The sequence below is a fragment of the Zootoca vivipara genome, chromosome 6 (genome assembly GCF_965207765.1).
Source record: "Zootoca vivipara chromosome 6, rZooViv2.hap1.1, whole genome shotgun sequence".
Taxonomy (NCBI): Eukaryota; Metazoa; Chordata; class Lepidosauria; order Squamata; family Lacertidae; genus Zootoca; species Zootoca vivipara.
In genome coordinates, this window is record NC_142589.1 from 91,286,949 (window position 1) to 91,300,806 (window position 13,858).

At 46.9% G+C, this 13,858-nt stretch overlaps 1 protein-coding gene across 6 annotated transcripts in view; it reads left to right on the top strand.

Annotated features, from left to right (window-relative positions):
• Positions 1-13,858, top strand: part of TLE2 (TLE family member 2, transcriptional corepressor) — a 47,231-nt gene that overhangs the window by 14,755 nt on the left and 18,618 nt on the right. For 2 of the 6 annotated variants that reach the window (XM_035118085.3, XM_035118088.3), the window contains exons 6-10: positions 1,102-1,176; positions 3,051-3,246; positions 6,699-6,715; positions 10,491-10,592; positions 11,389-11,433. In XM_035118085.3, the coding sequence (XP_034973976.2) occupies positions 1,102-1,176; positions 3,051-3,246; positions 6,699-6,715; positions 10,491-10,592; positions 11,389-11,433 (435 nt within the window). Of the gene's footprint in view, positions 1-1,101; positions 1,177-3,050; positions 3,247-6,698; positions 6,716-10,490; positions 10,593-10,766; positions 11,076-11,388; positions 11,434-13,858 lie in introns of those variants that run through there. The other 4 variants (XM_088673027.1, XM_035118087.3, XM_035118086.3 and 1 more) reach the window with 3 other exon arrangements.

Consider the following 13,858-nt stretch of genomic DNA (forward strand, 5'->3'; position numbering starts at 1 on the left):
CAGCATAGCAATTCCTGTGAGACAGGAGCGTAACACTGCAACACAAAAGGCCAATGTGATTTTCTTAATCTGCATTGCTAGAGCCAGCTTCTGTGAGCCAAGGAAAATTAATAGTTCTACTTTGTTCTGATCTCATAGGATCTAGCCAAAGAGCATAGCCATCGTGCCTAGCAGCCTCCGATAGTCTTGTTGTCCTCCGTGAATTTCTCTAATCTTATTTTAAAGCCATACCCCCACTACCTCCTTTTGTAGTGTGTTCCCTGCAGGGTGGATTTGATTTAAATCAAATAGATATAAATATGATTTAAATCACTAGTCAGTAAGACTTGATTTAAATCTCTCTTTTTTACAGAAAGACTCATTCTTGCTGGTATAATCTTAATACTTACAAACAGATGAAGTTTTCATTTTTGGAATAATAAATTTTCTGAGTAGTTTTTGCAGTTATATCAAAAATGACTGATTTGGTTATACTGTTAGAAAAACATAAGACAGATAATGATGATATTATTGTGAGGTTTAATAAGTTAACTGTTTATATTTGGACTACTTTTCTGCTGTGCTTTATTGGAAGGAGAAAAATGATCATTTCCTTAAAAACAGTATGAACAATTTATTTAACTAAAACAGTAACATTATAAGCATATGTATCCATGTTTGTTAACTGATGTGGTTAAACAATTTAAAAAAAACTTCGACTGAGTTGTAGCACACATGAAAAACTTGAAACAAATCCTTATTTCCTGGTGAATAGCCTTTGGACTATGATGTAACTTAAATAGAAAACTATCTTTAGAAAGGTTTTTCCTACAAAAGCATTTTATTTTAAAAATCTAATTTAAATAAATAAATTTAAAAAGTCCGATTTAAATAAAAAAACCCGATTTAAATAAAAAAATCAATTTTTATTTTTTTTAAAAAAATTCATTGATTTTTATCCACCCTGGTTCCCTAGTTGAACTATGTGCTTGATGAATGAAGTCTTTTCTTTTCTCTGCCCCGAATCTTCCAGCTTCCATGGCTGTCCATGAGCTCTCGTCTTATCGAGAGAGGGAGGAAGACTTCCCTAAATTTCCTGATGTCTTTTCTCTCTCCTTCCAGCACCAACAGCAGGTGTTGCAAGCTATGGATCGGGCAAAGCAGGTGACAATGGGTGAGCTGAACAGCATCATTGGGGTGAGTGGCCAGGTCAGACCAAAGGCCGGCTATTTCCTGTTTGCAATTCATTTGTCCAAGGTCTTTGCTAGGAGTTCTCCTTGGAGCAGCTCCTCTCTTGCAAAGCTCTTCTGGCTGGGCCATCTCATCTCTTGCAAAGCTGATCTTGCTGAGGCGGAAGAGGCAGGGAATAGGCAGGAAGTAAACACAGCCACTGGTGGTGCTGTGGGTTAAACCACTGGGCCTAGGGCTTGCCGATCAGAAGGTTGGCGGTTCGAATCCCCGCGACAGGGTGAGCTCCCGTCGCTCGGTCCCAGCTCCTGCCAACCTAGCAGTTCGAAAGCACGTCAAAGTGTAAGTAGATAAATAGGTACTGCTCCAGCGGGAAGGTAAACCATGTTTCTGTGCACTGCTCTGGTTCGCCAGAAGTGGCTTTGTCATGCTGGCCACATCACCTGGAAGCTGTACGCAGGTTCCCTTGGCCTATAGAGCGAGATGAGCGCCGCAACCCCAGAGTCGTCCGCAACTGGACCTAATGGTCAGGGGTCCCTTTACCTTTAAACATAGCTTATCTATCTGGACGTAAACATAAAGATACCAAGGTGGGGAGCCAGCACACCCGTAATGGGCTAGGAGAGGAATAGCAGTTTCATTTCGTTTATTTATTTCATAAAATACATATATACCACTCGATGGTATGAACAGCCATGAGAAAAGTTAGCAATTTCAAATGTCCAGAAACCAGACTAATTTTTTTAAAATAATAATTTAATAATAATAATTTATTATTTATACCCCGCCCATCTGGCTGGACCCTCCCTGCCACTCTGGGAGACTCCCAACAGAACATTAAAAACACAATAAAACATCATCAAGCATTAAAAACTTCCCTAAACAGGGCTGCCTTCAGGTGTCTTCTAAAAGTCAAATAGTTTTTTATTTCCTTGACATCTGATGGGAGGGCGTTCCACAGGGCAGGCGCCACCACCGAGAAGGCCTTCTGCCTGGTTCCCTGTAACCTCACTTCTCGCAGGGAAGGAACTGCCAGAAGGCCCTCGGAGCTGACCTCAGTGTCCGGGCTGAACGGTGGGGGTGGAGACGCTCCTTCAGGTATACAGGGCCGAGGCCATTTAGGGCTTGAAAGGTCAGCACTAACTCTTTGAATTGTGCTCGGAAACGTCCTGGGAGCCAATGAAGGTCTTTCAGGACCAGTGTTATATGGTCTCAGCAGCCTCTCCGAGTCCCCAGTCTAGCTGCCGCATTCTGGATTAGTTGCAATTTACGGGTCACCTTCAAAGGTTCACCCATGTAGAGTGCATTGTAGTAGTCCAAGCGGGAGATAACCAGAGCATGCACCACTCTGCAGGCAGGGAGGGTCTCATCCTGCGTACCAGATGGAGCTGGCAGACAGCTGCCCTGGACACAGAATTGACCTGCTCCTCCATGGACAGCTGTGGGTCCAAAATGACTCCCAGGCTGCGCACCTGGTCCTTCAGGGACACAGTTGCCCTGTTCAGGACCAGGGCGTCCCCCACACCCACCCACACGATGTCCCCCAAGATTAATGCTTGCACCAACTTTTTGCACATCTGGGTAGGTTGGTCTTTAAAAAGGAATGTTTTTAGCAGGGGCCAGAAAGAGGGTGGTCTGGTTCGTGGGGTCACAAAGAGTCGAGCACGACTAAGATGATTAAACAACAATGACAAAATAGCAGAGGCGCCATCCATCATGATGCAAAAAGCCCTGCTCACCACTGCAGCCACCTGAGCTTCCAGCGACCGAGCTGGGTCCAGGAGAGACCCCAAGCTGCGATTCTGCTCCTTCGGGAACAGCCAGAGTAGGCACTTGGCCGGTTTCTCAGAAGCATCTCCAGGAGTCTCTCCTTTTGTCTCCAGCAGCAGCAGCTACAGAACCTGTCCCACCACGCCCCTCCCATCCCACTGACCCCCCACCCTTCGGGCCCCCAGACCTCCAGCTTAGTCGCAGTCAGCACCACCTCTGGGCTCCTCGCGCTGTCCGGGGTTCTGGCGGCTCAGACGGCGCTGGCGGCGAAGGAGGAAAGGGCATCTCGGGACTCCGAGAACCACCAAGGTAAGCCAGGAGGGTGCGTGCGTTTGAAGCCAGGCTTGCCGGCCACAGCTTGTGCGAGGGTCTCTGGTTCAAGTTCCCCGGGGGGGGGGGGGCTGGAGGAGGGGGCGTGGGCTGAGCAACTCAGGGGCTGCGCACATGGAAGGCTGCCAATTTAATAGGAGGAGCCTTCTGCATCAGTCCAACGGGGGACAAATCGAGTCCTGTTCTCGCCGTGACACCTTGAAAGAGCGCCATAATAAAAAGAACTGTGCCACCAGTCCTGGCAGAATTCGAACCCAAGAGCACTCTTCCCATTCTGCAATGTTACCCAGGAGCTTAACTTGTCTCCAACTGTGTTACAAGAGAGGGAGGAGAGCTTTCCTCTGTCTGCTCCCTTTGCTACGACGTCTATCATGTCTCCCCTCGTTCGCCTTTTTTCTCGTAAGCTAAAAAAGCCCTGAGTGCTGTTTTCCCCTCTCCTAACAAGGGAAAAACCTCCTCTCTCCCGACTGGCGTCTCACATTAAAAAGCATCAGGTCGGCAGGTGGAAGAAGCCTCTGCCCCAAAGAGCTTACACTCAAAATGTGCTTTGTCTGATGGGGAAGAGGGATGGGAATTAGGTACTTTAAGCTTCTTCTCATTTGCGGTTGAGAGACCTTTGCAGTGGCGTCTCTCTCTGTGTGTGGGGGTCCTCCGACTGCCCACCCCTATCCAATTCCCCTCTTTCCACGCTGCAGCTGTTTCTTCGGGAGGAAACGGCCCAACTAATAATATTATCTTTGCTAATTAAGTCTCCCCAACATGCTGGGGAGACTGGCACTATTTTTGACCCGGGGAACAGCTGCATGGTCAGGTGTGGCTAAAATCCAGCGTGGGCTGTTGATTTCTAAAATGAGAGGCGCAGCCTGAAAGATTAAGGCCGTGATCTGGGAGCTTTGCCAAGCCCCCCCCCCCTGCAAATCCCAGATGCACTGGGCAGGCAAAAGTCCGGGACAGGTTGCGATTACTTAATGGTGAGAGCAGCCCTTTGTACGAGATCAGGGGCACGCTTGTCTTTCTGAAAGCACTTTAAAAAGGGGGGGGGGCTACAGCCAGGCAGTGGGGAAAAGGGGCAGAAGTTTTGGGGGTTTCGGTTCTCCGGGTTTTGCCGAACTACATTTCCCAACAAGCCCAGCTGACGTGGTTGATGGGCGTTGTTTAGTGACCCCCCATTCCCACCCCACCCCCCGAGCTACTACAATTCCCAGAGTGGTTTAGCAACCATTTCTTCTTCCTGGGTTGCTCTGGGAGTTGTAATAATAATATAATAATAATTTATTATTTATACCCCGCCCATCTGGCTGGGTTTCCTCAGCCACTCTGGGCAGTTTCCAACAGAATATTAAAATTCAATAATCTATTAAACATTAAAAGCTTCCCTAAACAGGGCTGCCTTCAGATGTCTTCTAAAAGTCTGGCAGTTGTTTTTCTCTTTGACACCTGGTGGGAGGGCGTTCCACAGGGCGGGTGCCACCACCGAGAAGGCCCTCTGCCTAGTTCCCTGTAACTTGGCTTCTTGCGACGAGGGAACTGCCAGAAGGCCCTCAGCGCAGGACCTCACCTCAGTGTACCAGGAGGGGAATATCGAGGCCTCCTAACAACACCCAGTACGCTGCAGTTCCCAGGAGTTTTGGGTGGAAACCTTGTGTTTCAAATCTCCTTTAAATGCGTGAACTGTGACAGGAAGGCACAGGTAGTGTGTTGTGTCGTTCTTGGCGGTGGTGAAAATATATGCAGCGGTACCTTGGTTTCTGAATGGCTTAGTTGACGAGCAATTCGACTCCTGAACGCCACAAACCCAGAAGTAAGTGTTCTGGTTTGCGGACATTTTTCGGAAGCCAAACAGTCGTTTTGGCTGTCAGCATTGTTTCCAGGTCCAATCAGCCAATCAGAAGCTGCGCCCTGGTTTTGGAAGTCGGGCGGACTTCCTGAATGGATTGAGTTCGAGAACCAAGGTGCCACTGTATATATATTTGATGCAAATAAGTTTAGGCATCAGAAGGAGCCCCAAAGCGATTTGCAGGGGCAGTAACACACAAAAGGGATAGCACAGTCAGTAGAGCATGGAACTCCTAATCTCAGGGTCATGTGTTTTTTAGTCCCACTTTTGCAGGGTTTTGCAGGGTGAAACTGCATTGTGTCCCCAATGGCCAATTCCCCCCCCCCTCCGCATGGCAAGTGGAATAATACATGCCTAGTTTGCATGATTTATGCACGGGGGCGGGGGGGGGGCGGGGACGCGTAATCCTGCTTCTCTATCCTTGCCCCCACCCCGCAAAGATAGATAGAATATAAAACCTCTGTGTTTACAGCTCAGACAGAAAGCACTTTTAGAGTTGAAGATGAACCTGTCTAGACCGGAGGAGCGATGGGGCAAGCATGTGGAATCTGGAGTCGCCCCAGCTGGCTCTTAGAAGTGTGTGTGGTTGGGGGGGGGAGGGTGGCTTCCTCTCTCTCCCTCGCCCCCCTCTTTTGTTACAAATTGCTTTGCATGCAGGTTGTGATCAAAGCCAAATGTAGCTTAGAAATGCTTCTTGGCAAGCTTGCATTGTGGGATTGGATCCAGCACCTCTTAGAAGCCCCCCCCTTTTGGCAAATTTCCTCTCTGTTCTGGGTGGGTGGGAGGGAATAAAGGCCTTCTCTCTCTCTCTCTCTTTCTCTCTCCCCCTCCCTCCCTCTGCCTAATACATCTGTGTTGATTTCAAAAGCTGCCTGGTCGCCTACGACGAGAGGCTCTTCCGCAGGCGACCACGTTGTCGATGCTTTTATAATAATAATGTTTCCCCAAAAAGCTCGAAAGGCCCAACGAGGCGGTGTTTACATGTGCGGAAGGAGAACGGGCTGCATAACTTCAGAGCATAGGCCGGAGAGATCTGTCCCCCCTTCTGAAAAAGGAGAAAGGGGTGAGCAAGCTCTCCCTGCAAGTAGACACCCAGCATGTCAGGGATATAGGTTCTAGTTGAGCCCATTCTCTTTATTTTACCCATGCAGGGCAAAGTGGGGGCAGGCAAGTTCCAGTCCACCATATATTGCTGGACTCTCGTGTCTTCCAAAGAGGATTAGACAAATTCGGGGTGGGGGATAGTCTATTGATGGCTGCATGCTTTAGTTGGGGTTCCTGCTGGACTAGATGACCCTCGGGGTGGGGGGGTCCCTTCCAACTTTACGATTCTGGGCTCTGCAGCAGTGTCTCTGTTCTCCCCTTTGGAGGGCTCACGTTGAATCAAAACGAAACTCGCATCCAGGTGCTCTCTTGGATTAAGGGTAGCCCTTTCCCCCGTTTCCCATGATCTTCCCTTGCCCGCAACTCCATGCTCTTGTTATCACCGCACGGTGATATTTTTGCTCAGGGAGATCTAACTAAATGTCTTTGTTTCCTTGTGTGTCTCCCTCGGTTATCTGAATGCCTTCCTGGTTGGGCTTGCCTGTACCAGAACATGCTTCAAGCCGGGTAAGCGTTCCTGCGATAGAGATGACTTATCTTTTCACAGCCAAATCTGTATATCCATTTGTACTTTTAAGTGGTTCCTGATCTGGGTGACTCAAGTGTCATAAAATATATTCTTTTACTGGTAAGCTCAAGGTTAGATTACGTTATACGTAGGGCTGCCTCTGAAGACGGTTTGGAAACTTCAGCTGGTGCAGCACTGGGCGGCAAGACGATTTGAGCATATTACACCGATCCTGGTCCAACCACACTGGCTGCCAATCAGTTTCCGGGCCCAGTTCAAAGTGCTGGTTCTGACCTTTAAAGCCTTAAACGGCTCAGGACCGCAAAACCTCAAGGACCGCCTCTTTCCATATGAACCTACCCAGACCCTGAGCTCAAATTCCGAGCCCTCCTTCGTGTGCCTCCTCCTCGAGAGATCCGGAGGGTGGCAAGACGAGAACGGGGCCTTTTCTGCAGTGGCTCCCTGTCTCTGGAATGCTCTTCCCAGGGAAGTTCGCCTGGCGCCTTCATTACACACCTTTTGGTGCCAGGCAAAAACGTTCCTTTTTAACCAGGCCTTTGATCTGATTTACATCCTATGCCCTTTTTAAATAGTTTTTTTTGGGGGGGAGGGGATGCTATTAGATTGCTGTTTTTATTTTTATTAGGTATTTTGTGGTTTTATATCTTGATTTTATTCTGTGAACCGCCCTGAGAACCCCTGGGTATAGGGCGGTATATAACTTCAATAAATAACAACAACAATACCGTTAAAAATAAATTCATCCGTGAAAAAATACCGAGATATAAAGATGAGGAAAAATAAGATATAGGGAGGAACTGGAATGTGCAGTGGAAAATAAAGTAATGACATGCAGCATGGAATGGGGGGAAGGGAGTTAATATTAACTGGGTTTTTTTAAAATATTGTTATTGTTTCAAGTGTAAAATAAAAATGGGAAGGAAAACGAAATAATTGCATAAATTTGCCAAACGAAACCAAATTTCCTTCTTGGGTTTACAGAAGTCTGCAATATTTATTTTATTTTAAGATGGTTGCTTTATTCAGGGCCGGGGGACCTTTTTGTATCGAGGGCTGCCTCTGCTCGGCGAAATCTCCCGGGGGCCACGTGGGTGGGGCCAATTGGCATTAGCAATGGGTGTGGCTATTGTGGACAGTGGGCGGAGTCACATGTGGCCCAACCCCCGTGTCAATCAGGAGTCCCAGTTCAAAGATCCATCTGTTTTGAAACTTGCACTCGGATTCATCCAGGTCGTGATGCTTTGAGATTTGAGTTTCCCATCCGTTGCATTCTTCCTTTTTTGTTAACGTTTGGCTCTGTTTGGTTTGCTTGTTGACAAACCACATAAAATAGCATAATATATAAATAGGCGGCTTTTAAAAAAATTAAAAAAGACCCATTCTTTTTAAAATGGATCAGGGGTGGCCAACTCCCAAGAGACTGCGATCTACTCACAGAGCTAAAAACTGGCAGTGATCTACCCTCCTTTTTGGGGTTAAGGTCAAAGTTGTTGAGTTTTTTCAGGGAGGAGGTAAAATGTTGAGCTTTTCTTATGGGAGCCACAGTTGTTCAGCTGCTTTTGGGGGGAGCCAATGATCTACCAGTGATCTACTGCAGACATCCAGTGATCTACCGGTAGATCACGATCTACCTGTTGGACATGCCTGCAATAGATGAACATGCGAGTGGCCTTCCTTATAATTCATAAGCCATCCTGTTTACCATAACGGGCGATATTCCAGCACCAGGTTAAGGCTTGCTTCTGGTGGTGATTTTCCACTCCTGTCATGCTTCATTTTGTCCCCAAAGTGTTTGAAGCTTTCCTTTCAAGTCCAGGGCAGAGCTGCAGAAATTCAGTTTCAGCCTGCTCTGCGAACATTCGCTCTGCTCATAGCACCTGATCTCAGCCTCTCTCTGTTGTCTCTCTCTTGCTCTTTGCCATAATTTAATTTTCATTTATTTTTAAGAGCAGAAATTGCAGCCGGGGGGAGAAATTTGGTTTCGCTGGCCTTTAAAAGGGCAAGCGGCCTCGTTTGCGTTTCCCCAGCCGATTCTCGGAAACCGATCCCGGGATGTGTGTTCCTCCGGGTTTTGCGACGCTGCCCCCCCTCCGTCCGAAACCACCACGCTTTATTTATTTAATAAAATGTGCACACCGCTCGGTTTAAAAGAAACGAACAACGCACCTTCCGAGCGGTTTGCAGAAAGAAAAAAAGGATAAAATCGGGAAAGGTTTACAGCCGTGGCTTAAAACATACAAAAAGGGGGGGGAAAGAGAGACCCAAAACAGGTTAAAATTCACATCAAGCGGCTGGGTGGGCTTCTCTCAACAAATGTGTTTTTAGCAAGCTCCAAAAAAAAAAGTGCAGCAGAGGCACCTGCTTGATATCAATAGGCAGGGAGTTCCAAAGTTATTTTAAATGCAGAACGAGTATTCTTTGGCGCCTACAGTAGTGCCCATTTCGCTGCTCGAGTGGGCAATTGAGGGGTAAGGCGACCTTGCAGGCATGGAAAATAATTGGGGGTAAGTGTGCCTGACCTCAAGTAGAAGGGAGTTCCATAAGATCGGAAGCCCACAATACTGAATGCAGCGTGGCTTCCGGTGGATCTGAGCTGTGCATCTGCAGGGGGCATAACCACAACTCTCCTGAAGCCCCCAGCAATCAGGCAAGGATATCAGGTGGCTTGAGAGGCCCGTTGTGGGGCCTGGCAGCGTAAGGGCAACTGGTGCCAGCATTTGAGCACCGGGCATTCGGTGCCAGCGGTAGTCAGTCCCCATCAACAGCCTAGCCTCAGAGGTCCAGCTCTGAGGGCCTCCTAGCAGTTCCCTCCCTGCGAGAATTTACAGGGAGCTAGGCAGAGGGCCTTCTCGGTGGTGGCGCCCGCCCTGTGGAACACCCTCCCATCAGATGTCAAGGAAATAAACAACTATCTGACTTTTAGAAGACATCTGAAGGCAGCCTTATTTAGGGAAGCTTTTAATGTATTATGTTTTAACGTGTTTTAAATATTCTGTTGGGAGCCCCCCAGAGTGGCTGGGGAAACCCACCCAGATGAGCGGGGTATAAGTAATAAATTGTTGTTGTTGTTGTTGTTGTTGTTGTTGTTGTTGTTGTTGTTGTTGTTGTTGTTACTGTTTTGCACCAGCTGGAGCCTCAGGATCAGGCCCAAGAGCAGCGCCACGGAGAGCAATGCGAGAGGGAAGTGTCAGTTATACAGGTGAAACTCGGAAAACTAGAATATCGTCGAAAAGTGCATTTATTTCAGTAATGCAACTTAAAACGTGAAACCAATATATGAGATAGATGCATGACATGCAAAGCAAGATATGTCAAGCCTTTATTTGTTGTAATTGTAATTATTTGTCGTTATGGAATGTAATTAATGAAATGTAATAGTGATGTTTATTTTTGTATTATTGTAACTATTTGTTTTATTACTGTGGAATTTCCAAAAGAAAGCATTTGTAAAAATGAAAATGAAAAAAACACACAATAAGTTGCATTACTGAAATAAATGCACTTTTCGACGATATTCTAATTTTCCGACTTTCACCTATAATGCATGCATTCGTTGTTTGCAAAAAACAAAAAGCCTACTTTAGGATGAATGCCCGCTAAAAGGTGAATGGGTGTTCTTGAGGACGGGCAGCGTTTTTGATGCCAAAAATACTCTCTTTCTCTCTCATTCCCCCCTCTCGCACCCTGCTCCCTCGGGGACACCCCGTCCTCAATGAATCGTTGAATGTCTCCTTCTCTTCTCCCTCTCCAAAGAGCGACTCGGCCTCCCCTCCCGAGAGCCTGCAAGGCGAGGAACCGCTGGACAGCGCAGGAGCAAAGCGCAAACAAGAGGGCAAGGAGGAGGTGAGGCTCTACGTAAGTGTCGCTTCTGGATCCGGCCCCAGTGACCCCACGCCAGGACCCTGGAAAGAGTCGGCGTGGAGGCTGCAGCATTGAACCTGGGGCCACGGAGACCCCGGTTCAGTTCCCCACCCAAGCACGAAGCTCACTGGGTGATCCTTGAGCCAGCCACCCTCTTTCCAACTGACCTACCTCACAGGGTTGTTGCGAGGGCTAACTCGCAACAAACTGGAACGTGTCCAGAGGAGGGCAACCAAAATGGTCAAAGGCCTGGAAACGATGCCTTATGAGGAACGGCTTAGGGAGCTGGGTATGTTTAGCCTGGAGAAGAGAAGGTTAAGGGGTGATATGATAGCCATGTTCAAATATAGAAAAGGATGTCATATAGAGGAGGGAGAGAGGTTGTTTTCTGCTGCTCCAGAGAAGCGGACACGGAGCAATGGATTCAAACTACAAGAAAGAAGATTCCACCTAAACATTAGGAAGAACTTCCTGACAGTAAGAGCTGTTCGGCAGTGGAATTTGCTGCCAAGGAGTGTGGTGGAGTCTCCTTTTTTGGAGGTCTTTAAACAGAGGCTTGACAGCCATCTGTCAGGAATGCTTTGATGGTGTTTCCTGCTTGGACTGGATGGCCCTAGTGGTCTCTTCCAACTCTATGATTCTATGATTCTAACTCAGGTCCGATCATTTCAGTGGGTAGACTCTTGAATGTAACTTTCTCCAGGTTTTTGGGGGAGCTGGGTTCGAGAGCTGCACTCCACGAGCAATTGAGACGCATAAGGACCCTCCCCCTTTTCTCCTTCTCTTGCAGGAAAGTGATGGGGAGAGAAGCGACTACAATTTGGTCGTGGACGAGGTACGTGGCATCGTGGTTTGCAGAGGCGGAGGCTGCTTTTGGCTTCCGGGCTCGAAATCCTTTCCCTGCCTCCCCCCCCACCGCCCCCTGCCCCCGGGGAGCAGAATTCAATTATGCAAGACGGCAAACACCGGCAGAGCAAATCTGCATAATTCATGCGGGTCACGGAGTTTATTTTTTCATCTCTCTCTCTCTCTCCCTCCACCCCCTTCGCGCAGGACTGTGCTTTTAAAAAACATATTCATAAAGAATTGAAGCGAGGCAAGGCATGGGTCTTAAACCACAGAGCCTAGGGCTTGGCGATCAGAAGGTTGGCGGTTCGAATCCCTGTGATGGGGTGAGCTCCCGTTGCTCGGTCCCAGCTCCTGCCAACCTAGCAGTTCGAAAGCATGTCAAAGTGCAAGTAGATAAATAGGTACCGCTCTGGCGGGAAGGTAAACGGCGTTTCTGTGCGCTGCTCTAGTTCGCCAGAACCGGTTTTGTCATGCTGGCCACATGACCTGGAAGCTGTACGCCGGCTCCCTTGGCCAATAAAGCGAGATGAGCACCACAACCCCAGAGTCGGTCATGACTGGACCAAATGGTCAGGGGTCCCTTTACGTTTACCTTTACCAAGACACGGGGCTTGCCCCCCACCCAACATCAAGACGGGCCATTTTCTCAAAGGTTTTTTTTAAAATCACTTGACGGGACGATCTGAGGGCCGTCTGGGAAAAGAAAGGCCCCCCTCCTTAGATCATGAATCTGTCCAATCCTCTTTTAAAGCCATCCAGATTGGCGGTCTCATCCCTGCCTCCTGAGGCAGGGAGTTCCATTGTTTAACTGCGTACAGGATGAAGAGGTCTACGAATTCTAGCATTGGCGAGGGAAGGAGGGGATCTTTTCCTCTGTCCAAAGCAGCGCTTATTGCCCATTTATAAGCTGCATGGTTGTTTCGATTTACGCCGCAAGCTGCCCCTTGGTCTTGCACTGAGAGAAAAGCAGGTGATCTGGGTGTTTGGTTGCGATTCACTTTTGGGATAGCTCAGGCGGTAGAGCCTGAGACTCTTAATTTCAGGGTTGTGGGTTTGAGCCCCATATTGGGTGAATGATTTCTGTGTTGCAGGCAGGGGGTTGGACTAGATGACCCTTGTGGCCCCTTCCTATTCCACAAGTCTTCATGATACCCTGGTTGCCTTGGGCAACATAAGGAGACCAACCATTTTTTAAAAATAAATAAATAAATTTTTTTTTTTTTTTGGAAATATTTTGACATAAATACAATCCACTATTTCCCAACAAATATATGTATTTTGACTTTCCCCACTCCTTTTGCGGTTTCTTATATATATATATATATATATATATATATATATATATATATATATAACACTGCATCTCCTTCATTACTCCAATTACTCCCTGGTTATCTTTTAATATAAATTTTAACTGTTTAGCTTAAGTTAATCCAGCTAATGAATTTATATGTGTTCAGTAACATTACAGATAAACCACAAATTTCTTTTATAAATGTCTTTCCCCCCTCTTGGTTCTTTATTGCTCCTGTAAGTTTTGCCATTTTGACATAGTCCATTAATTTAGTCTGCCATTCCTCCTTGGTTGGTACTGAATCTTCGTTCCATTTCTAAGCCTAAATCAGATAGGCTGCGGTCGTAGAATACATAAACAGGTTTTTTTGGGGGGGTGGGGGGTGGCGTCTTTTGGGAACTCTGTACCAATTGTCCCTAAAAGAAAAGCTTGATTTTTTAATTTTAAACATTTTCTTCTATTCATTACGAATCATTTCCCAGAAAGTATTTACAAGGCCACCACATGTGATAAAAAGTACCTTCTTTCTCCCTATGTTTCCAGCATCCCGCGCATATTTGATTTTGATGTACACATTTCTGCTAACTTACTAGGTGGCAAATACCATCTGTGTGTCATTTCCGAATAGTTTTCTTTCAGCATATAGCAGGCTGTGAATTTCATATCTACATTCCACGCAACTATTTCAATATTATATCCTAGCTGTCTTGTCCAGTGTATCATCACAGAGACCAACAAATTTAATGAACTAAGGAACGAGCAAACGAAATAATGGGGAGTGGAATCGATCAGTTTTTGTTTTTATTCCTTAAAAGTACAGTGGTTCTTTGGTTCTCAAACGCCTTGGTTCTCAAACAACTTGGAACCCAAACAGTGCAAACCCGGAAGTAAGTGTTCCAGTTTGCGAACTTTTTTTTGGAAGCTGAACGTGCTCCGTTTTGAGTGTTACGCTTCCGATTTGAGTGTTACGCTGAGGTCTGTCTGTTTTTGCTATTTATTTTCCGTTTTCGCTTTTGTGGCCCTTTTTTGTTTTGTTTTTGTGACTGTGTGGAACTCAGTTCAGCTACTGATGGATTGATTGTGTGACTGCAGTACATTGTTTATTGCTTTCATTTTA